At 34.8% G+C, this 26,856-nt stretch overlaps 1 protein-coding gene across 5 annotated transcripts in view; it reads right to left on the bottom strand.

Annotated features, from left to right (window-relative positions):
* Nucleotides 1-26,856, bottom strand: part of LOC123595904 (UDP-glucuronosyltransferase 2A1) — a 58,881-nt gene that overhangs the window by 14,184 nt on the left and 17,841 nt on the right. The window contains exon 1 of one of the 5 annotated variants that reach the window (XM_045473840.1): nt 6,265-7,024. The exons of the other annotated variants lie outside the window; for them this stretch is intronic. Coding sequence (XP_045329796.1) covers nt 6,265-6,988 — 724 coding nt within the window. The 5' untranslated portion in view covers nt 6,989-7,024. Of the gene's footprint in view, nt 1-6,264; nt 7,025-26,856 lie in introns of those variants that run through there. 5 annotated transcript variants of the gene reach the window in all.

The following is a 26,856-nucleotide window of genomic DNA, read 5'->3' as shown; positions in this document are numbered from 1 at the left end:
AAGGGAGGAAAGAGGGAGGGAGGGAGGGAGGAAAGGGGGTAAGGAAAAGAAGGATGAGAGGCGAGAGGAGAGAAGGTAAGAATATATTTGGGTAGGAATAGTAATATGCAAATGAAGTTTCACAACTACAAATTCAATCTAAAATTTAACCACAACTCCATGTACTGATGAACCTAATACTCATTGTTTCTCTCCAGTTAAATGGCAGATGACAGATTAGCCCCAGCATATCAGCACCAAATTCCCTATCAATGGTTTTCTAACTATCTTCCAGCTTATTATAGTCTCTGATTTACTCCTATTGTTTAAGAATCCTACCAGTATTTGTTTACTTTATCTTCCTCAATAAAATCCCATTATTTTCCACTACAACTGATTTGCCACTATTTTCTTAGTAGGAATTCCCTGATTCATACCCAATACAACCCCCTTTGGAATGTGAAATATACATGTCACCAATATCACACAGTTATTTTAGTGTTATCTTTGAATTATATTTTTTGAAAGGGATATTCTACGTATTAATTTTAGAAGATTTGTAGAGAAGAACGAGTGTTTGCAAATGACCAGGTCAACCAGTTTTAGACACAGGAAACATGTTTTGCCCTAAATAAAGAAAAATTCAGATGAGAAATCTCCTTTTTTAAGGATTATAAGCAAACTTGGTGATCATGTGCAACACAGAATGGATAGACTCTCTTTCTATAGTCATTGCTTTGTAGTGCTTGAATTTACATCTGAAGCTATATGGTCAGATGCCTTAATTTAATAATGAAGAGGAATTTCTCAAGGAAACTTAACTTGAAATTGCCAGAGATTGGATGAAAACCCCACCTCACAACCTTCACGTCAATATATTTATGTACTTTAGTTGTCTTATTCCATGTGTGTGACATCCTGTCTTGATTACCAACTCCCTTGGTGAAATTACTGTGTATAATGTATAGATCACATTTTAAGAAATACCCAAATTAAAGTATTGACTAAAATTCTATATTTCAGATAGTGGTGCACAGTTACAAATACAAAGGCAATCAAAAGTAAAGGAAATAAGGGGAGGGACCATGATAGCGGAGCAACATGGAATTTTTTGCTCCTTTTGTCCATAAAATGCAGCTAGAAATTCAACTCATCCCTGAAATACAACAACAAACCATCTTGCACACCTATAAGATTGATCTGAGGATCAACCCCACAATCTACATAACTTGAGTCACAGAATTTGGCAGGTATGTGGCACAGAGAGGTGAACTGGGAGAGAGAAGCTGCAGAGTGTAGGGAGCTATTTTTGCTTGTGGAGAGAGGACAGAGACAAAGGACTTACTCCCTGAAAGTAGCTGGAGAGAAAGTGAATGAGTGGAAATACCCATAAGGGACTGAACAAGAAAGGAAGAAAGGAGAAAGGAGAGGCTTTAAATATGATTAGGACTCTATAAACAGGGGAGCACAGATTCTGGAACTCCACAGCTCGATAACTGGTGGAGCTCTGGTGGGAAGGGCCAATCCCCAGGATTGAAGGGTCCTCGGACCACAAGGGAGAGAGGCAGTTCCCTTGGTGAAAAGACATTTGGTAGAGGTTGTGCGGCCTCCTCACAGGCAAAGGTCTCAGCAGACCCCAGAGAACATCCACATTTGCTGGTCTTGGAACAAAGACGTTAGAGGGAGGTGAAGCTTCATGCCAGAGGTGTGTTTTGATTTACCATAATCCCTGAAACGCTGCTTCTACATGATCTCATGGACTTTTTCTGGGGCAGGCTGGCACCTGGCAGCAGTCTCTGGCATCTGCAGCAGCACGGTCACACAAATGTTCCTGTGGACTGGCTGATACCTGGCCATTGCTCGGCAAGATACTCCCTCAGATGGTCAGAGCAGGTCAAAGCCACAGGGACCTCAGAAGTGAGGGGTTTAGAAACACATCCTCATCTGAGATAAAATTTTGGAGAGAGGTGCCATTTGGTAGGCTGACAGCTTGATCATGACAGTGTAGAAGTAGGGGGTGGACAGTAGCCAGAGACAAAGGAGGGGTGTTTTATTGCCGGTGGGAGAGACCACAGAGTTCTGTTGCCAGAGACTATTAGCCAGGTGATACCATTTTTACCTTTTCTATGCATGCGCATACACGTGTACATGTGCCACAAGGATCCACACCAATAAGCTAAGCAGTACCATCTAGTGGAGAACAGAGCCGTTACACCAAGTCCGTCCAACTGTTCCAAGTGTGCTCTAGAGGAACACCACCAGTCTCTCTGCCTGCTAGTTTATGGACTATAAAGTGCTTCATAGTTTGACTGTTAGGGCAAACTGGATGTAATTTCAATAATATCTATTCTTTTCTCTGATCCATCTATTCAATTTTTTTCTTTTTCTTTTTCTTTTCCTTTCCTTTCTTTTCTTTCCTATTCTTGAATACAGAAAGAGAAAAGGGTCAATTTCATTTTATGCTTTATAAAAAACATTTTTCTTTATTGTTTTCTACTGTATTTTTTAATTTTTTTATTCCATTTTACTTTCCTCATTTCATTTGAATCTATTTTATTATATATATATTTAAAAATTTTCATCCATTTTCCAACCTTTTTTCCTTTCCTTTTCTTTTCTTTCTTTTTTTCCCTTTTCTCTTCTTTCCCTTTTTTCTCTATTCTACCAAGCTTCTTTCATCCACAAGCCCAAAACACACCTAGGATCTAGAATCCTTCATTTGATCTTTAAATTTTTATTTATTTTATTCTTTTTCTTCCTTCAAAATGATGAAGCAAAGGAATTCACTCTAAAAGAAAGAATAGGAGGAAATGAGAGCCAGGGACTTAATCAAAACAGATATGAACAGGATGTCTGAACCAGAATTTAGAATCATAATTAGAATACTAGCTCGGATTGAAAAAAGTGTAGAATCCCTTTCTGGGAGATAAAAGGGTTAAAATTTAGGACAAAATAAAAAACATTATAACTGAGCTGTGATCTCAAATGGATGCCATGGTGGCAAGGATGGATAAAACAGAACAGTGAATCAGCAGTATAGGGGACAAACTTATGGAGAAAAATGAACCAGAAAAAAAGAGGGAAACTAAGGCAAAAGAGTGTGATATAAAAGCTAGAGAACTCGCTGCCTCATTAAAAAAGGAAAAACATCTGAATCATAGGGCTCCCAGAAGGTGAACCGAGAAAAAAAGGGGTACAAGTTTTATATGAGCAAATCATAGTACAAAATTTTCCTTTTTAATGTCCATAGCATCCGTAGTGATATCCTTTCTTTTAAGTTTTTTATTTTGTTTAGGTTGGCTAGAGTCTGATCAATTTTATTGATTTTTTCAACATATCACATTTTTTTCCCTTGATTTTTTCTGTTGATTTCCTGTTTTCTGTTTCATTGATTTCTGCTTTAATTCTTATTATTTATTTTCTTCTGCTTACTTTGAATTTAATTTACTCTTCTTTTGCTAGTTTTCCAAGGTGGAAATTTAGATTATTGATTTTAGATCTTTCTTTTCCTTTTTTATATTGAGGTATAATTGACATACATTGTATTAATTTCAGATGTACAACATGGTGATTTCATATTTGCATATATTGCTAAATGGTCAACACGACACATCTAGTTTACATCCATAACCATACGTAGTTACAGAATTTTTTTCTTTTGATGATAACTTTTAAGACCTACTTTATCAACAACTTTCAAATATGCTATGTAGCATTATTAACTATAGTCGCCATGCCGTACATTACATTTTCACGACTTTTTATTTTATAACTGCAAGTTTGTACCTTTTGCCTCCCTTCACCCATTTTACCCAGCCCCTACCCCTGCTTTGGTAATGACCAATCTGTTCTGTTTATGAGCTTGTTATTTTGTTTGTTTGCTTTTTTCACAGGTAACTGAAATTATATTGTATTTGTTTTTCTCTGTCTGTTTTATTTCACTTAACATAAACCAAACTCGGGAACGAGAGTAGAATGCTGGTTAACAGTGCTCGGGGCTGGGGCAAATGGGGATTGTTGGTCAAAAGGTACAAAATTCCAACCACAAGATGAGGAAGTTCTAGGGATCTATTATTCAACATAGTCACTATAGTTAACAATATTGTATTATATACTTGATAGTTGCTAGGAGAGTAGATATTGAATGAATAGTTTAATGATTTGTTAGATCCATTGACATCACTACAATTAAGTCGATGTAAAGAATAATGTAGATTTTAAAATATTCTGTGTCAAATATATATTTGTTAAAAAGAAAGGCAAAATGAATATTTAGTAATAGCTCCTATTGGCAAAAAAGAAAAAAAAAGACATATATAAATACTTATGCTTAATGATGCATAGATAATATCTTGATGTAATGACAAGAATAGTTAATAATACTTATGTAGAAGAAATATGAAGCCAGTTATTATTCATTATATATATTTTTGTTCCGTTTGAATTTTTTTACCCATTTGTATTAGTTATCTTTTATTATGAGATTGAGAATTAAATCATATTCATGGTGCATTCAGAATTTCCTGATAAAGAAAATGAGAGAATGAAAATCAACAAAAGTACACAATCAAACAAACAAACAAACCTGTTAAAGATGATAGAGTTTAAAACTTACCACAGATCCTAAGGACTACATTTAATCCATAAAATTTATATATACAGAATCTTATAACTTTCCCCTATTTATGCATAATATGACAAATGTCCTAAAATCTTATTGATTAGAACTAGGAAAACATCCTTAGTTTTCAGAATATATTTATGTTTTTATGTCTTGCATTTCTTTTCTGACAATAGAATTGAGGCCAAGATACTGTCTGATTTACTTTAAATCCATAGAGCCCAACACACTGCCTACACCCAGGTAGTGTTTCTGGTGCTTAAATTATTTACTGTGAAATTGGCATAGTATAGATTTAAATCATGTATAAACCTCAGGATTTTTAAAGTGCCTTCCTTTGAATATACGTTTGTGAAAAAAGGTATCTACTGGGAAGTCAGTGTTATGGACTGACTTGTGTTCCTCTAACATTCATGTATTGAAATCTGATTATATTTTGAGTTAAGTCCTTTAAAGATGTAATCAAGCTTAAGTGAGGTCCTAAGAGTGGGCCTTAATCCAATATCACTGGTCTTCCTATAAGAAGAGGAGGAGACACTGGGATTATATATACACAGAGGAAATTCCATGAGAGAACATAGCAAAAAAAGTGGTCACATTACAAGCTAGGAGACAGGCCTGAAGAGAAACTGGCCTGGCAACACCTTGGTTATGGACTTCTAGCATCCAAACTATGAGAAAACAAATTTCTGTTGTTTCTGCCACTTAGTCTGCGGTATTTAGCTGTGGCAGACCTACAAAACTAATACAATCAGAGAGTTACATTAGTTAATATTGATGGAATCAAATGAGAGCTATCTGTGCAAAAATAACAAAGCAAAACCATTCCTGATAGAAAAATGCAAACCATTAAAAATAGATGGAATATATATGTAAGTAGTGAAGTAAAAAAAAAAAAAATGCTTCTTTCAACACCTAAAACTATAATTTTTTAGTTTTCCATTTCATTGTTCAAGTTCCTGTGTAGTACTTCCCGAAGAAGTACAAAGCATCCTAGGAAACTTTTCAGTATGACTAGCTACAATGAAACAATTCACTTAAGACTTACTGAAGCTTCATCCCAAATTTACAAAAGGGATAAGAATGTCAGGGACTCAGATTCAACACAGAGAATACTATAAATTTTGAATGTAATAATCCATGATTCTCAAAATTTGTGGGAAACAATTCAGGCAAAATAAATTACATGCAAAGTTAATCCCATTGTTAACATAGCTCAGTTTTCAGTTTATTACTGGAATAAGGCAAGGAGATTATATTATTCTTACAACAAACGTTACACTTTTTTGACCAATAAAAAGTCAAATCTCCTCCACTATGAAAACTCAGTATACAAGACTTTTTTGTGATACCCTATATTGGACAAAAAATACATCTTCCATTAGGTTGACATTTATTAGTGTGTTTCATATTTTGTTTTGTTTTGATAACAATCTTTAAGTATCAAGGTTTCTTACAAAATGGTTAGATGACTTTAAAGAAAGGGTAACCAAGACTTTTATTGCCTCTCCCTCCCAATCGGTTGTTGATAACAATCATTGATATCACTTATGAAGTTTTATGTGAAAGTGAAACTTTTAAAAATACACTCTTTTCATTTTCCTAGGCTTTTCTTAAACCACCTAAGTTTCCTAACTCCTTTAGAATGAGGAGCACTCTCTTACCTAATGCATCACTGTAAAACTGGTCCCAAAGCTGAGTATTATATTGTTGGATCCAGAAGTCAAAGAAAGTGGAGAACATTAAATTTTTTACCCTTTCAAGAAAGGTCATTCTGTCTGATAGTGCCGACACAGTAACAGGCACATAGGAAAGTGGAACCGGAAGTTTCCCACAATATTTTTCCAGCTTGTAACCCATGGAATACCTCAGTGTATACACAAAAGGGACTGCCAGCAACTCAGCAATCAGCTCTCCACAGGGTAACACTGGGTCTATGACCATTACATTGTAGTTGGTTTCCTGGAGTTTCTTCATCACCGACTGGTTGTAGACTACACTCTCACACTGGAGTTTTAAATGTCCAGTTATTTGAAGAAGGAATTGTTGCAGTTTCATTGCTGACTGCCAGAGTGACAATGTTGGCATAACATTAGTAGCTATATCTAAAAAGTCATCTAGCATTTTCTCAGCAGTCTCTCTGTTTTGTGGCACAGGGATCACCTCAAAGTTCATTGCAGAAAGCTTGCTGTAGTCGATGATGAAACTCTGTGGAGACACCAACACGGTCACCTCGTGGCCCCTTTCTGTGAGTTCCTCCAGTATGATCTTTAGGTTGAGCCAGTGGCTCATGTCACAGGGCCACACCAGGACCTTCCCACAGAGTCCACAGCCAGCATAGCAGAGCTGCAGCAGCACAATTGCTGAAATCCATTTCTTAGGGACCATGACAGCGGTTCCCTCAGACACTGATCTGCAGAGGTTAAATGTTTGCAGAGCACAGAGCTGAAGACACAATTTAGATACAGATCAAGTTAAAAATTAATTTCTAGAGTTAGGAAATGATACCGTGTAGAGAACTTTGTCAATAGCGTGCACCGGGCACAGTACTATAGGATATTTGTTAGGAGAATGCATGAAATATTTAAATATTCTGGAGGAAATGGCTGCAGCATTTTAGGAGTTCGTTTTAAATATATTAAAATGAAAATGATACTTTTTAATGGACAATTTCTAATTACAATAGAACCCATTTAAGAAAGTCTAGTAAATAATATGGTATATCTTATGGAACATGATGATTGATAATTTGGGAAAACAAAAATGTAGGTCTTGACATAAAGTTGGTTGTATGATAGTATATGGACAAGATGCACACATCACATCACATCACAATAACAATAGGAAGAGTATGCTAAATATTATACTAAGGTACAATGTTTCCAGGCTCCAGAAGATGCTATCACTCCAATGTGGAAAAAAATCTCACAAAGCTTCAGGACGTGGGTGCCTTTCATTGAGCCCAGTAGCGAACATGACAGAAGATGGGTTCTGAAGGTGAATGGAAGACAAGGAGAAAAAGAATGATGATGTGGAAATGATGGCCATTTAAGTATGCAGTTATCAGTTCAGTATGCATAGAGTCAAGGCTAACACAGAACAGTACAGACAAAGAAAATACTAGTTAAAACAGAACACTTTGGAGAGTCTTGAGTGCTATACTCTGGGTTCAATTTTAATTTCCACAAAAGAGGTCTACTCAGATTTTCAAATCATGTCCAGAAAATGATCATATGTGTCCTATAATAAAACTCTTCCAGAATCTAAATAGGATTTGAGTGGTAGGGAAAAAACAATCTGTAAGAGGCTAAAAGTAAATATTGTGAAAACAAGATTTGATGAGTGTCAGGGAAAATATAATATTGGTTTGTGAATGGAAATCACAGAATGAGTCTTAAAAAACAAAGAAGTGCTCAGTTTGTGGTTTGACCAACCGGAGTAATGGATAATGACTAGCAAACCCACAAAATGTTAGATAAGTAGTAGCTATGGAAAGGTTTTTGACCTTCAGTGTGTGAGTTAATAATTGGACATGTTTGTGGAAATATTAATTGGGCTGTGAACACTACAATCTCAAGGGAGGGATAAAATTTAGAAGTGTAGATGTTGTGTGCAATCATCCATCTATACTTTAACCCAATTTCAGTTCCTCTACAAATCCTTTAATATTTCATACCTCCAGAAAACAAGTTTTTAGCGCATAGTGTATGCCAGATTCTATATTATGCACAGGGAATAAACAAGAAAGACCACTTCAGGTTCAAAATGAGTTCACAGATTACTGCAGAAAATGTCATTGGAACCAATACTTATTCTACAAATATAATGGAGATGGATCTTAGATGGTGAGAACGAGTTGAGGAAGGCAAGCCCACGAAGGAGGTTGCTTACTGGAAGAAGAGAATAATGCAATAATGCTTTAGCTAAGTCTTTAAGAGTGGTTGGTAGCCACCAGGTTAAAAAGTATCATTTGGAAGTAAAAGAGAATACTAATGTATCTATGTTCTAAGAAGTGTAACATAGTTATATCAATGTTATATTCAGTGACAAAATTATATTCAATTAGATAAATTGACAGGGACATACTGAAATTTCAAGTCCCTTGAGAGTTTTTCTGTTGCACTAAAAAGAAGACCCAAAGCAGAATTGTTTAAAAGATGCAAAGATAAATCTAGCGTCAAATCTCCAGCCAATCCTGCATAATTAGAATTTGTTTATAAGGAAAGGAGGCTTCATGACTGAGATCCATAAACATTAACAGAGACCATAAATATTAACAGAAACAGAGACCATAAATATTAACAGAAACAGAGACCATAAATACTAACACAGTGATTTGAAATATTATTTGAAATGAAGTATATAATTATTTTTTTCAGTGTTTAAGATGATGAAAGCAAAGCCTAAAAGCATAAGGAGCAAGAGATTAAAAAGAATAATTGCCAGGACACCTGGGTGATTCAATCGCTTAAGCATCAGACTCTTGATCTGGGCTCTGGTTGTGATCTCATGGTTTGTGAGTTTGAGACCTCCATCCGGCTCTTTGCTGATGGCACTGAGACTGCTTGGGGTTCTGTCTCTCCCTCTCTCTACCCCTGCCCCATTTGTGCTCTCTTTCTAAAATACTCTCTGTCAAAATAAATAAATTAAAAAAAAACAAAACAAAAAGAATAATTGTGAAAAATTACTAAAGAAGCAAAAATAATTTCTAGAAATTACAAATTCAACAAATGAAATTTAAAACTCAATAGATATAGTAAAGATATCTACTCAAAAGATATAGTAAAGAGTAAATTAGATACTCCTGTAGAAATAAAACATAACCCAGAAGAGAAATCTTAAAGATAGTCTTTAGAATTAAGTTCTGAATAAAAACACATGGAAAAGGAAATAGGATAGAATGGTTAAGAGACATGGAGATTAGACTAAGATATCTGCATCCAAACGTTGGTTTGACCTACTTGGTGTCTCCTCTCTCAACTCCTTTTCTACTCTTTAAAGCTGGCTCTTCTTCATGCAACCAGATTGCAAAACTAAGCCCTAAATTTCAGTTCTCTCAAACATATCTTCCAGTTTCTTTTAATTTTTTAATAATTTTAGACAAAAAAGTTACAAGTGAAGTATTGAGACTTCTTTATACCCTGCAGTAATTATTACTCTATCACTATTGTGTTGGCCTAATGGTGAATTACCATTTTCATGATTCCTTATGTAGTTACTAACTGGAATTTTACTGTAAAGGATTGCAAAAATATGTGCAAACATATGGTTAGTATAATTGGCATGGTCTCACAGTATCTCCCTACAAGATATGTATTAATTACATAGGGAGAATCCTGGCAGAAACTATCTTATATAAATTATAAAAATTATCATCAATAGTGATAATCGATTTATATTTTGTACCTCCAGATATGCCACACTGTGAAGGACACAGATTGCTTCTGTAGTATTCTTACCGAAAATGTAGAATCCCACTCTAATCGTGAAAATATATCAGAAAACCCAAAATGAAGGATATACATGTATACATATATATATGTATAATGCCTCATACTCTTCATAAACAAGAGGCAAAGAAAGACTGTGTGAACTATCACAAGTTGGAAAAAAGTAAGGACCCTGGACAAATAAATGCAAGAGGGGAACCTGCATTATTTACTGGAAAGAAAAAAATTAGAAAGAAAATTGACATTTAATAAGAATCCTAGTTTTGATCATTTTATTATGCTTATGTAAAATGTTATTATTAAAAACAGAATTAAAAATTTTTCACTCTTTCTATTTTTAATTTTTTTAATGTTTATTTTTGAAGGAAAGAGAGACAGTGTGTGAAGAGAGGAGAGATAGAGAGAGAGGGAGACACAGAATCTGAAACAGGCTCCAGGCTCTGAGGTGTCAGCACCAAGCCTGTGCGGGACTCCAACGTATGAACCACGAGATCATGACCCTGAACTGAAGTCGGACTCTTAACCCACTGAGCCACCCAGGTGCCCCATCATTCTTTCTATTTTTAATTGGCATTTAAGAAATTGCCTGTTTATTAATTTATTTATGCATATCAGTATAATGCATATAAATTTATTTTATTTTATATATTTTATCTAGCTATTATCATTATTTAAATTTTTTTCAATTTATTTTTTGAGAGAGAGCAAGCCAGGGAAGGGCAGAGAGAGAGGGAGAGAGAAAAATCCCAAGCAGTTCTGTGCTGTCAGGGTAGAGCCCGACGCAGGGCTTCAACTCAGGAACTGTGAGTCAGAACCACGAGTCAGATGCTTAACCAACTGAGACCCCCCCCCCCAGGGGCCTCTCAGCTATTGTCATTATTTATTTTTATTATTCAGGTTGTCCCAGATTTTGGAAACTTTTCCATATATTGTTTCCTATTTCCTTTTGATATGACCCCATTCTTTTAAAGCAATTTTCACTTTCTATTACTATAAGATATTTCAGGCTTAGTTACTATTTTCACTGCCTCAACATTAAAATCAACCATGTCTCCAAGGAACACTGTTTCATTTTAGTAGAGAATGGCCTTTAAAAATCAAGATGAGAATGCTAAATGTGTTCATTGCTACTGACATGTTAGTTTTAATCAGAAAGTAAACAAGCAAATATAATTGCACATCCTAATACTGTTATAAATCCCTATCTATAGTTGTTTCTATAGCTAGCCTTCTCTGTTTATTCCCAAGTCCTTTCAACAGTGAGAAACCTGTCTCCAATACCACTTTATGCTTACTTATTTGATCAGTTTTAGTAGACACATAAAATAGTTTCAGAATTGCTAGTCTATAGACCTGTAAAAAATTTTTTTGCAACCAGAGTAAAATATTTGCCATATAGATTCATTTGTTAAAAGAACAGAGACAGCAGTCAAATTCCTTTGCATGGAGAGAATACTACCCCCCATATGATTTTACAGGTATACACTAGCAAAATTACAGGTAATAAATCTTTATTCCAAAGGTTGGTGGGAAGGAAGAAGAAGAAATATTCATTTCATTCATCCCCCCCCCACCAAAAAAACAGTACAGTCTTATAGGAAAATATTGAAATAGAAACATATTCAGAATCTATAATCACTCATGAATACAAAGGTATTTCTATTTCTATCAACACATGAGGAAAATGTACTACTAGGTATTTATCCAAAGGATACAAAAATGCTGATTTGAAGGGGTACATGCACCCCAATAGCAGCTCTATCAACAATAGCCAAATTATGGAAAAAATTCAAATGCCCATTGACTGATGAATGGATAAGAAAGATGTGGGATGGATACACACACACACACACACACACACACACACGCACACTAGAATATTACTCGGCAATCAAAAAGAATGAAATCTTGCCATTTGCAACAACATGAATTGAACTACAGTATTATGCTAAGCAAAATAAATCAGTCAGAGAAAGACAGACATCATATGATTTCACTGATATGTGGAATTTAAGAAACAAAACAGGTTAACATAGGGGAAGGGAAGGAAAAATAAGGTAAAAACAGAGAGGGAGGCAAACCATAAAAGACTTAAATACAGAGAACAAACTAATGGTTGCTGGAGTGGAGATGGATGGGGATGGGCTAAATGGGTGATGGGCATTAGGGGGTGCTCTTGGGATGAACACTGGGTGTTATATGTAAGTGATGAATCATTGAAACCAAGATTACACTGAATGTTAACTAACATTAATTTAAATATATAAATTAAAAAATAATAGTAATCAAATGAAATAACATATGAGACTGCCCTATAATACCAACTTCTATTTAATATTAAATGGAAAATCTCACTAATTATAAGAAAAATATATTAAATACCTAAGAATTAAAAAGAATGTGACTGCCATATTGAAATTCAAAGAAACCTACAGCCACTGCCAAGTTATAGCTTTGCACAGTCAAGATTTAAATTTATATACATAAATTATTATAAATTATAATATATATATATTTTAATTATGTAATTCTATAAATTTATAATTATATATTTAATATATATAATTTTACATATATTAGAAGATGTCATACATATGTATTATTTTTTAAGTGGCACATAGGCATGTTTAACTAGATATGATATTACATAGGGTATCCTATATATAATATTATATAAGATATAATACTTTATGTAGATAGATATGTTCAACTTTAAAAAACAATATGAACATCACTATGAACATAGATAAACACACATATATAATATTGATGATTTTGGAATCAGAAAGTCATTAGAATAAGAAGTAAACCATAATGGATAATTTATTAAAACAATGCAGTTCATGACTGCAACGTCAATTTCTTTGTAAAATGTTTTCTCTAAACCCCTTAACCTTGAATGTGTATTTATAGCAAGTATTCCAAAAACAGCATGGAAACTATTTTAATTTATTTCCCAGACTTAAATGTGACTTTGAGTAGATATTGAAGATTATCTTCTTTATCCATTCATCAGAGAAGGACAGATATCATGTATTTTCACTCATATGTGGACCTTGAAAAACTTAACCGAAGACCATGGGGGAAGGAAAGGAGAAAAAAAAATAGTCACAAACAGAGGAGGGAAGCGAACCATAAGAAACTCTTAAATACAGAGAACAAACTGAGGGTGGACAGGGGTGGGGAAGAGGGGAAAATGGGTGATGGGCATTGAGGAGGACACTTGTTGGGATGAGCACTGGGTGTTGTATGTAAGCCAATTTGACAATAAATTATATTCATAAAAAGATATTGAGGATCATATAAAAAGAAATTATCTCAAATCCAACCTAATAAGTTGGAACTTTAATGAGACTTTATCCTAGTAGAGTCTTACCTTTCTCTTTGTTTTAAAGAAGATTTACCAATAGTAACAGCTCAATCTACTCATATACATTCTCCTGTATTTTTTTTCTTATCTTTCGGAGACAGCTGGAGTAGGACCATATACATCAAGACCCTTACAAAGTTTCCTTCTCCCCAAATGTTCTCTGGGTGGTCTTTACTCCCCATGGTTCTCCTCTTCCACCTCCTTCTGGTTATAGTCTTATGCTGACTATGCCAAAGCTATATTTGTCATTTCCCCAGGACCATAAGCTATCGTTTTTTTCACACCCTTACTATATCATCTCCTACTTTTTATAAGCTTCATTACAGTTATGCAGATTTTATATTTACAATTTCAATTCTGAATTCCTACAAGTCACTCCAAATATCGATCTCCCTCACTCCAAGTAGAAAAATATTATAAACAAGGAATTACAAAATAAGCATCTAAATAAACACCAAGAGGAATGCAAATAAAATGATATAAATATTCAATAATTAAGCTGATTAAAAGCATTGATTATAGCTGAGTTGTCAAGGACATATTAAAATTATACACCTCAAATATTTTATTTTGTTAGTGGCATGGAATTACTTAGTGAGGACAAAACCATGAATGCAATCTTACAATCCCCTGGAGAAATCACTGGGGAACAGCTACTATAGTGCGTGCGCATGCTGTTTACACATACACACACACACACACATTTACATTATACTTCAATTACACGTACATATGTGCAAAATTACTACATGATGGTGTTTACTAAAGAATCCATGACTATGTGTCAGAACTAACAATGTTACCTAAACACTATTATAATTGGTATCTGCTTTCTGTATTGGATCCCTCACTCCCTAGTTACAGATAAACATTAATATAACTTTCTTTACTGTTCCCTTTTGAAAGAATATAGTATTATTTTCCTATTCTGGAAAAGAAAATGAGTGTTACATGACCAATACCAAATGATTTCTTTTGGGGGGGGTGCTTTCCCACTGGTTTATTTTCCTAAAAGCAGGGAAATAAGGCTTGCGTTAATCCTAGAACCATGGGGATTCATATAAGGTCTTTAGTGAAATTAGTTGGGTGGACTTTGGGGATAAAGAGAACTCTGTTTATATACTGTACAAAATGATGTTTATGAATGAGAGTTACTAAATTTTTCTCAGCCTTTATTTCATTATCCATAAAAATGGAGTTAATGATATTTTGTTACTATGTTGTGAAAATTGTAATACTAACAGAAATATTTAGGAAGATGCTTCAGCAGAGGGTTAAATCACTATATATTTTAATACTAAACTGAAGATAATGCCAAAAGAAAGTATGCCATCCACAGATTAACCACCTAGACATCAATATTGAGAAATAGGTCAGAGACACTTCCACATTCCAAAATACGACAGAATTCATAATATTATTTTGAACAAAAGTATTATTAACATAATCATAAAATCAACAAAAATTGACAGACAAGAAAAATATAATGCTTAGTATGAGAAATGAATGAAATTTAAATGTTGATTTTTATTTAGTGGGCTTAGTTTAGAAAGATGTGGAGTAAATACATAGAAGGATACACAGTGTAGAGTTTAAAAGGTGCAGTAAATATAACCTGAGTTAAAATTTTTTTTTTAATTTTAAGTTTTTATTAAATTCTAGTTGGTTAACATGCAGTGCAATATCAGTTTCAGGTGTACAATTCAGTGGCTCAACACTTCCATATAACAGCCAGTGCTTACCACAACAAGTGCACTCCTTAATCCCCATTACCTATTTCACCCATTCCCCAACTCACCTCTCCCCTGGTAACCACCAGTTGGTTCTCTATAGTTAAGGGTCTGTTTCTTGGTTTGCCCCCTCTTTTTTCTCCCCTTTGTCATTTGTTTTATTTCTTAAATTCCACATGTGAGTGAAATCATATGATATTTGTGCTTGACTGACCTATTTCGCTTAGCATTATGCTTGTTAGCTCCATCCATGTCATTACAAATGGCAAGATTTCATTCTTTTTTATGGATGAGTCATATTCCATTGTATATGTATATGGCTGAGTATACATATTCCATTATTTGGCTACTATAGATAATACTGCTATAAACATCAGGGCGCATAATATCCCTTTGAATTTGTATTTTGTATTCTTTGGGTAAATACCTAGAGTGATTCCTGTTCCTGCCCATCTTCACCAGCATGTGGCTGTAGTTTGTGTTCCAGATTTTGGCCATTCTACGAGGTGTGTAGTAGTATCTAATTATCATTTTAATTTGAATTTCTCTAATGACAAATGATGTGGAGCATCTTTTCCTATGCTTATTTGCCATCTGTATGTCTTTGGTAAGGTGTCTGTTAATGTCTTTGAACTATATTTTCATTGGGTTATATGTTTTCTTAATGTTGAGTTTTAAGAATTCTTTTTATACTTATAATTGTTCTTTATCAGGCATGCCCTTTGCAAATATTTTCTCCCAGTCTATAGCTTGCATTCTCATTCTCTTGACATTGTCTTCCACAGAGCAGAAGTTTTTAATGAAGCCCAGCTTAAAAACTATTTCTTTCATGGATTGTTTCCAAGAGGGAAGACATAGCATCATATTACGAAGTTAAAAAGAATTAAGTTTGTTAGTTTAGTGAGGCACACTTACTAAAGTGTAGTAAAAATTTTCCTGTAACTGGAGGAAATTCCTTCCTAATCTCTAAGTGGCATTATTCTATTATAGCATCATTAAATTAACATGTGGATTAAAATATTTTTTCCAACTTCCGTTTGAAATGTTACCTTCATGAAATATAAAGCATGGTCAGGTATTGAGCTTCTATTACCTTTGAGGGCTAGAAGAGTGTGATACATCAGAGATCCAGTATTTTCTTGGATGCCCATTGTCAAAAGTTAATAAAAAGTGTGATTGTCTTTGTGTTTGTATTTTTGATAGTATCTACATGGTCTGACATGTCAAGTTTAGTGCACATTTACATTATTAGGGAAATATATAAGCAGTAAAAGGCCTATAACATGCAGAACAGTTGACCTGATCCAAAAATACTAAATTCTAAAAGTAATTACTATTTTTGTTTGTGTTTTTATATATATTAAAATGTTTATTTATTTTGAGAGAGAGTGCACAAGTGCGGGGTGGGGGAGGGAGAGAGAGAGGGAGAGAGAGAATCTCAAGCAGGCTCCACACTCAGCGTGGAGCCTGACATAAGGCTCAGTCTCGTGAACCATGAGATCATGACCTGAGCTGAAATCAAGAGTTGAATGCTTAACCAACTAAGCCACCCAAGTGCCCCTAAAAGTAATTACTAATTTTTAAATAAAGGAAATTAAGAATACTGCATGAAATAATCAATTGTTACTTTTCATTTTCTTTTTTTTCTTTTTTATATAGGTATCTAGTGCATAAAAGACTTTTTATTGAAGTTTCAAGTATCCTGTGGCAGTGTACTAGATTAGTAAGTTGTTGAACTAGTTCTTTATTGTAGTATTGTTAGATTGCATATTATTTTTTCTGGAACATGATCCTTCCTAGAAGTAAACTTTTTAGTAGTATCTTGGAAGACATTGGGAAAGAGAGTTATTGTATCCATTTAACTTTTCAGAAATATTTAAAAAGTGACAATTTTCTTGAAGAGTAAAAAATGATGTATTTTAAAAATGTATGTATGTAAGTGGAGATGGGAGTTCTGTGGCTGTAAAAATGATCTACAGAGGAGGGCATTTATTTATTGCCCAAGATTTCTCTTGAGAAACAGATTTCTCCAAGAGAGAAGCTTCTGCTTTACTAAACACATAATTTGTATAAGCTTATAGTTTGTTATATAAAGAAATCTCTGGGTATAATATCCATAGGCCTAGATATTAGTCTGTAGCATGTGTTGGAGCAAAGACTATTTTTCAGCATAATAAGACTTATGTCCATGAACTTTGGGCATCTGAATGGATCAATGCTGGTGTCATAAATGGATATGCTAGAGATTATCTGGACTTGGCTATTGCAGGTTAATGAAAGTTAATTGTTAACTTCCATGTGTTTTGCCAAGTTGCTTGTTATATAAAAAATAGCTTGAAACTAGTCAAGGTGGAAGGTTTTACACCACAGATATTGGTAAATGCTATGCAAAAGTGTTTTTTTTTTCTTTTTTCACCACAGAAAGCCAATTGGTAAACATTTATAGCACATCATCAGATACTGAAGTGCAAAAAAAGAGAGTGCATATGTAGAGAGAGCAAAGTAGAGTTCCAGGATTTAACAAATGGAGTACCTAAAAGCTAGAAGTATTTTTATTAGTTTTCCATTATTGAATGAGTTAGAGTCTTAAAACAACTTTCTATTTAACTTTGACTCTGCTCCCAATTCTGCTTTAGACGAGAGAGATTTTTTAGGCTGGCTTTGTTCATGTTCATGTGAATCAGATTCATCAGAGGGTGAGCTTATCCTAGAGGTCATCACATGCATGTTTTGCAGTTGTCTCTCTCATATCTTTGTGGGTCAATCTCCCGAGTTGTGTGTCCCTCATCATTCAGCATGCTAGAAGGTTAAATCACAGAACCAAGAGTTCACAGCAATATGGGTGGACCTTAAGGGTATCATGCTAAGTGAAACAAATTAGACAGTGACAGACAAATACTGTATGATCTTACTTGTATGTAGAAAATAACAACAAACAACAAGTTTATGGATACAGAGAAAAGTTGGTGGCTACTGAAGGCACAGAGTGGGTAAAATAAGTAAGGGGGGTCAAAAGGTACAAACTTCTACTTATAAAAGAAATAATGGGGAAGTAATATGTAGCAAACTAACTACAGTTAACAATACTGTGTTGTATACTTGAAACTTGTTAAGAGAGTGAATCTTAAGGCTTAAGATTAAAGGCTTTCCCAGACAAACAAAAACTGAAGGAGTTCATGACCACTAAACCAGCCCTGCAAGAGATCCTAAGGGGGACTCTGTGAGTGGAACACTGCACAGGCTACAAAGGACCAGAGACGTCACCACAAGCATGAAACCTTCAGATGACACAACGACACTAAATCCATATCTTTCAATAATAACGTTGAATGTAAATGGGCTAAATGCTCCAATCAAAAGAGATAGGGTATCAGAATGGATTAAAATAATCCATCTTTATGCTGTGTACAAGAGACCCATTTTAGACCTGAGGACACCTTCAGATTGAAAGTGAGGGGATGGAGAACCATCTATCATGCTACTGGAAGTCAAAAGAAAGCCAGAGTAGCCATACTTATGTCAGACAAACGAGATTTTAAACTAAAGGCTGTAACAAGAGAGGAAAAGGGGCATTATATAATAATTACAGGGTCTACCATCAGGAAGAGCTAACAATTATAAATGGTTATGCCCCCAACTTGATGACACCCAAATATATACATCAATTAATCACAAACATAAACAATCCTATTGAAAAGAATGTGATAATTGCAGGGACTTTAATACTCCACTTACAACAATAGATTGATCATCTAGGCAGAAAATCAATAAAGAAACAATGGCCTTGGGCTCAGGTCATGATCTCACAGTTTGTGAGTTTGAACCCCACGTTGGGCTCTGTGCTGACAGCATGGAGCCTGCCTGCGATTCTCTCTCTCCCTCTCTCTCTGCCCCTCTTCCACTCTCTCTGTCTCTCAAAATAAATAAACTTAAAAAAATTAAAAAAAAGAAACAATGTCCTTGAATGATACACTGGACTACATGGATTTTACACATATATTCAGAAGTTTTCATCCAAGAGCAGCAGAATACACATTCTTCTCAAGTGCACATGGAACATTCTCCAAGATAGATCACAAATGGGGTCACAAAACAGCCCTCAATAAATATAAAATAATTGACATCATACCGTGCATATTTTCAGATCACAATGCCATGAAACTTGAAATCAACCACATGAAAAAAAACTGCAAAGCCTCCAAATGCATGGAGGTTATAGAATATCCTACTAAAAGCAGAATGGGTCAACAAGGCAATTAAAGAAGAAATTAAAAAAGACATGGAAGCAAATGAAAATGAAAACATGGAGGTCTAAACCTTTTGGGATTCAGCAAAAGCAGCCCTAAGAGGAAAATACATAATAATTCAGTCCTATCTCAAGAAATGAGAAAAATCCCAAATATGAAACAAAACAGCACACCTAAAGGAACTAGAAGCAGAACAGCAAGGAAACCCCAAAGTAACAGAAGAAGAGAAATAATAAAGATTAGAGCAGAAATAAACAACATAGAATCCAAAAGAGCCAGTAGAACAGATTAATGAATCTAAGTCCTGGTTTTTTTGAAAAAAAAAAAAAATAAATAAACAAAATTGATTAACCCCTAGCCAGACTTCTCAAAAAGAAAAGAGAGAGGACCCAAATAGATAAAATCACAAATGAAAGAGGACAGGTCACAACCAACACCACAGAAATACAAACAATTATTAGAGGATACTATGAAGAATTATATGCCAACAAACTGGACAACCTGGAAGAAATGGACAAATTCCTACACATCCACATGCTACCAAAACTCAAATGGGAAGAAATAGAAAATTTGAACAGACCCATAACCAGTGAAGAAATTGAATCAGTTATCAAAAATCTCCCAACAAATAAGAGTCCAGGACCAGATGGATTCCCAGGGAAATTCTACCAGACATTTAAAGCAGAGTTAATACCTACCCTTCACAAGCTGTTCCAAGAAATAGAAACGGAAAGAAAGTTTCCAGACTCATTCTATGAAGCCAACATTACCTTGATTTCTAGAGCAACAGAGACACCACTAAAAAGGAGAATTACAGGCCAATATCCGTGATGAATATGGATGCAAAAATTCTCAACCAGATACTAGAAAATCTAATTCAACAGTATATTAAAAGAATTATTCACTATGATCATTTGGGATTCATTCCTGGGCTGCAGGGCTGGTTCAATATTCGCAAATTAATCAATGTGATACATCATATTAATAGAAGAAAGGATAAGAACCATATGATCCTATCAATAGTTGCAGAAAAAGCATTGGATAAAATACAGCATCCTTTCTTAATAAAAGCCCTCAAGAAAGTCAGGATAGAAGGAACATACCTTAACATCATGAAAGCCATATATGAAAAGCCCATAGCTAATATCATCCTCAATGGGGAAAAACTGAGAGCTTTCCCCCTGGCATCAGGAACATGACAGGAATGTACACCCTCACCACTGTTGTTTAACATAGTGTTGGAAGTCCTAGCCTCAGCAATCAGACAACAAAATGAAATAAAAAGCATCCAAATAGGCAAAGTAGAAGTCAAACTTTCACTTTTCACAGACGACATGATACTCTATATCGAAAACCTAAAAGGCTCCACCAAAAGGCTGCTAGAACTGATACATGAATTCAGCAAAGTTGTATGGTACAAAATCAATGTACAAAAGTCGGTTGCATTTGTAAACACCAATAATGAAGCAACAGAAAGAGAAATCAAGAAATTGATCTCATTTACAATTGCATCAAGAACCATAAAATACTTAGGAATAAACCTAACCAAGGATGTAAAAGATCTGTATGCTGAAAACTATAGAAAACTTATCAAGGAAATTGAGAAGATACAAAGAAATGGGAAAACATTCCATGCTCATGGATTGGAAGAATAAATATTGTTAAAATGTCAATACTACCCAAAGCAATCTACACATTCAATGCAATCCCAATCAAAATTGCACCAGCATTCTTCTCAAAGCTAGAACAAACAATCCTAAAATTTGTATGGAACCACAATAGACCCTGAGTAGCCTGAGTAATGTTGAAAAAAAAAGTGAGAGGCATCACAATCCCAGACTTTAGTCTCCACTACAAAGCTGTAATCATCAAGACAGATTGGTATTGGCACAAAAACAGATACAAAGACCAATGGAATAGAATAGAGAACCCAGAATTGGACCCACAAATGTATGGCCAACTAATCTTTGACAATGGAGGAAAGAGTATCCAATGGAGGAAAGAGGAAAAAGACAGTCTCCAGCAAATGGTGCTGGGAGAAATGGACAGTAACATGCATAAGAATGAAACTGGACCACTTTCTTACACCATACACAAAAATAAACTCAAAATGGATGAAAGACTCAAAGGTGAGAGAGGAAACCATGAAAACCCTAGAGGAGAAAACAGGCAACAACCTCTTTGACCTCAGCTGCAGCAACTTCTTACTTGACATGTCTCTGAAGGCAAGGGAAATAAAAGCAAAAATGAACTATTGGGACCTCATCAAGATAAAACCTTCCGCACTGTAAACAGTCAACAAAACTAAAAGGCAATCAACAGAATGGTAGAAGATATTTGCAAATGACATATTGGATAAAGGGTTATAACCAAAATGTACAAAGAACATACCAAACTCAACACCCTAAAAACAAATAATCTGGTGAATAAATGGGCAAAAGACATGAATAGACACCTTTCCAAAGGAAATATCCGTATGGCCAACAGACACATGAAAAGATGCTAAACATCACTCATCATCAGGGAAATACAAATGAAAACCACATTGAGATACCACCTCACACTTGTCAGAGTGACCAAAATGAACAATTTAGGAAACAACAGATATTGGTGAGGATACAGAGAAATGGGAACCCTCTTGCACTGTTGGTGGGAATGCAAACTGGTGGAATCGCTCTGGAAAACTGTGTGGAGGTTCCTCAAAAAATTAAAAATAGAACTACGCTATGACCCAGCAATAGCACTACTAGGAATTTGTCCAAAGGATACAGGAATGCTGATTCAGAGGGGCATATGTACCCACTGTTTATAGCAGCACTTTCAACAATAGCCGAATTATGGTAAGAGCCCAAATGTCCATCAACTGATGACTGGATAAGGAAGATGTGGTTTATATATACGATGGAATACTACTTGGCAATTGGAAAGAATGAAATTCTGCCACTTGCAGCAACATGGATAGAGCTGGAGGGTATTATGCTAACTGAAGTCAGTCAGAGAAAGACAGATATCATATGTTTTCACTCATATGTGGAACTTGAGAAACTAATAGAAGACCATGGGGGCTGGAAGGAGAAAAAAATACTTTCAAACAGAGAAGGAGGCAAACCATAAGAGACTCTTAAATACAGAGAACAAACTGAAGGTTGATATGGGGACAAGGGAGAGGGGAAAGTGGGTGACGGGCATTGAGGAGGGCACTTGTGATGAGCACTGGCTGTTGTATGAAAGTGATGAATCACAGGAATCTACCCATGAAGCCAAGAGCACACTGTATACACTGTATGTTAGCTAACTTGACAATAAATTATTATTAAAAATTTTTTTAATGTTTATTTATTTCTGAGACAGAGAGACACAGAGCATGATTGGGGGAAGGGCAGAGAGAGAGGGAGACGCAGAATCCGAAGCAGGCTCCAGGCTATGAGCTGTCAGCACAGAGCCCATTGCGGGGCTCAAACTCACAGACCATGAGATCATGACCTGAGCTGAAGTCAGATGCTCAACCGACTGAGCCACCCAGGTGCCCTGACATTAAATTATATTTAAAAAAAAAAAAAAAAGACACACCAAAAAGCCAAAAAGAAAAAAAAAAGAGAGTGACTCTTAAAAGTTTTCATTAAACACAAAAATTTTGTAACTGTGTATAGTGACAGATGTTAACTAGACTTATTGTGATTATTTTGCAATATATACAAATTTGGTTCATTACGTTTTATACCTGAAACTAATATAGTGTATGTTACTTACACCTGAATTTAAAATAAAAATAAAAATAAAAATTAAAAAAAAAATTAAAAACTCTACAGAGCCAGAATTTGGTATATGGAATGTTCTTTCAAACCTTATAGCTGTTTTAAAAGAAACCTGACAGAGGTTTTCTCAAACTTGGCAGTAATTCTTAAAGTTTACCTGATATGACCCAAAAGCAAGTTGTGAAGCTGAAAAAAAATTTTTTTTTAAATTTTGAATAGTAAAAAATACATTTTGGTCAACCATGCTAGACAATAGGTTGAAATACCCTTATTCTCTATAGAATATTGAATTATAAAATGTCATGTGAATAGGGCAAGCAAAGAATGTTCAGCCAAAAAAATTATGAAAAAGGGTTATAACTAAATGCCAGGAAGTAAATTTAAAAATGTGTTATTTTTCTGGGGCACCTGTGTAGCTCAGTATGTTAAGCATTTGACTCTTGGTTTCTGTTCAGGTCATGATCTCACAGTTTGTGGGTTTGAGCACAATGTCAGGCTCTGCCCTGAGAGTGTGGAGCCTGCTTGGAATTCTCTCTCTTCCTTTCTCTCTGCCCCTCCCCTGCTCGTGCTCTCTCTCTCTCTCTCTCTCTCCCTCTCTCAAAATAAATAAACTTAAAAAAATGAAAAATAAAAATGTGTTATTTTTCTGGATTTTGTGATGCTTATGGTATTTGTCAGCTTTTAAAAACTCAACATATTGAAGGGCAGCTGGGTGGTTAAGCCTCAGACTTTGGCTCAGGTCATGATCTCACGATTTGTGAGTCAGGGCCCCACATCGGGGCTCTGTGCTGACAGCTCGGAGCCTGGAGCCTGCTTCAGATTCAGTTTCCTTCTCTCTCTGTCCCTCTCCCACTCTCTCTCTCTCTCTCTCTCTCTCTCTCTCAAAAATAAATAAACATTAGAAAAATTAAATAAAAAACCAAAACTCAATATGTTGTAATGGTTTCTTTTTTAAAATTATTTTATATTTATTTTTTTTGAGAAACAGAGTGAGACAAAGCGTGAGTGGGGGAGGGGCAGAGAGAGAAGGAGACACAGAATCTGAAGCAGGCTCCAGGCTCATCTGAGGCGGGCTCCAGGCTCTGAGCAAGCAGTCAGCACGGAGCCTGATGTGGGGCTCAAACCCACACACTGTGAGATCATGACCTCATGACCTGAGCCGAAGTCAGACGCTCAACCAACTGAGCCACCCAGGTGCCCCTGTTGTAATGGTTTCTTATGCTAAATGAATATTTCCATTAATAGTTTTAAAAATAATTTCACAGAGCAGTGAGAGTAAGCTGCTTATAAGAGTCCACTTGTATTACATTCACATAGGCCAAAGAAATGTAAATAGCTAAGACCAGAGTCAGAGTGGGAGATGACTCCATATGGGAATGCATTATAGGGAAAGCTGAAAAATCATAATAAAAAAGAACTTAAAAAAAGTAAAGAGAATAGATATAAAGAAGACACTTAAAAAGCTAGTTACCAGAACTCTAAGAAAATACATTTGACAACTTAAAGATGGGTAAGATTACCTACCATATTATCTATGTATCTACGTATCCGTGTATCTGTGTATCTATATATCTATGTGTCTATGTATCTATGTATCTATCTATCTACTTATCTATCTATATCTATCTATCTATCTATCTGTCATCTATCTATCCTATTTAACATTAGCCAAAATTGACATAAGTAGAAAAAGAAATCTTCTAAATTTTAGGAAGTATAGGTATTGCCAAAGACTCCCCTGCAATAAATTCCCCAACCCAAGATATTTGACAGAAAATTATAAGAAACCCATAGCTAACATCATCCACAATGGTGAAAGATCAAAAGTTTTTCCTCTAAAATCAGAAACAACACAATGTTGCCCACTCTCAGCATTCCTATTCAATATAGTATTGGAAGTCCTAGTAAGACAGTCAGGCAAGAAAAAAGAAATAAAAGATATCTGAATTAGAAAAGAAATAGTGAAATTTTCTCTGCTTGAAGATGGCACCATTTTATATATAGAAAATTTAGATGACTTCACCAAAAATCTGTTAGAATTAATAAATGAATTTAGTAAAGATGCAAGACACAAAATCAACATACAAAAATCAATTGTTTCTATACACTAACAACAAAATAACTGTAAAATTAATTAAAAATTATTTTTATCCCATTTGCAACAGCACCAAAAATAATAAAATACTTAGGAATAAATTTAACCAAGGAAGTAAAAAATTTGTACTCGGAAAACTTTATTATTTTTAAATTTAATTACAGTATAGTTAACATACAGTGTTCATCATGAGAAGTGTACTTTTAATTCCCCATCACCTATTTCATCTATCACTCCAGTCCCCACCAACTCTCCTCCGGTAACCATCAGTTTGTTCTTTATAGTTAAGAGTCTCTTTTCTTCTTGGTTTTGTTTTTTAAATTCCACATATAAGTGAAGTCATACAGTATTTGTCCTGCTCTAACTTATTTCACTTAGCATCGTCCCCTCTAGATCTGTCCAAATTGTTGCAAATGGCAAGATTTCATTATTTTTCATGGCTGGAGAGTGTTCCATTGTGTATATGTATAGCACATCTTCTTTACCCATTCATCTATCAGTGGATACTTGGGTTGCTTCCATAATTTGGCTGTTATAAATAATGCTGCAATAAACATAGGGATGCATGTATTTTTTTGAATTAGTGTTTTCATATTCTTTGGGTAAATACCTAGTAGTGGAATTACTGGATCAAATGGCAGTTCTACTTTTAATTTTTTGAGAAACCTCTATACTGTTTTCCACAGTGGCTATGACAGTTTGCATCTCATTAACAGTGCATAAGCTTTCCTTTTTGTCTTTATCCTTGTCAACACTTGTTTCTTACGGTTTTGATTTTAGCCATTCTGACAGGTGTGAAGTGATACCTTACCTCACCTGGTTTTGATTTGCATTTGCCTGATGATGAGTGATGTTGCTTATCTTTTTAATGTGTCTGTTGATCATCTGTATGTCTTCTTTGGAGAAATGTCTGTTCATGTCTTCTGCCTAATTTTAATTGGATTATTTGTTTTGGGGGGGGGTTTGAGTTAATATGAATTCTTTATAGATTTTGGATACTAACCCTTTATTGGATATATCATTTGCCAATATCTTCTCTCATTCTGTAGGTTGCCTTTTAGGTTTGTTGATGGTTTCCTTCACTGCACAGAAGTTTTTTATTTTGATGTAGTTGTAATAGTTTTTTTTTTCTTTTGTTTCTCTTCCCTGAGGAGACATATCTACAAAACTGTTGCCATGATTGATGTCAGAGAAATTGCTACCTGTGCTCTCTTCTAGGATTTTTGTGGTTTCAGGTTTCACATTTAGACCCTTAATTATACATGGAGAACTTTAAAACATTGATGAAAAAATTGAAGAAGACACAAATAAAGGGAAAGGTATCCTATGTTCAGGATTATAAAAGTGAATATGGTTAAAATGTACATACTACCCAAAGCAATCTACAGATACAAGCAAATTCTTATTAAGATTCCAATTCCATTTTTTATAGAAATAGAAAAAGCAATCCTAAAATTTGTATAGAACCACAAAATACCCTGAATAGCCAGAGTAATCCCAAGAAAAAAGGATCAAAGTTGGAGGGATCACACTTCTTGATGTTAAACTATATGTATAAGGTACAGTAATTAATATGATACTGATATAAAAACAGACACATAGACTAATA

The sequence above is a fragment of the Leopardus geoffroyi genome, chromosome B1 (assembly GCF_018350155.1).
Source record: "Leopardus geoffroyi isolate Oge1 chromosome B1, O.geoffroyi_Oge1_pat1.0, whole genome shotgun sequence".
Taxonomy (NCBI): domain Eukaryota; kingdom Metazoa; phylum Chordata; class Mammalia; order Carnivora; family Felidae; genus Leopardus; species Leopardus geoffroyi.
The sequence above is the reverse complement of the archived record's forward strand: the minus strand, read 5'-3'. Positions and strand labels throughout refer to the sequence as shown.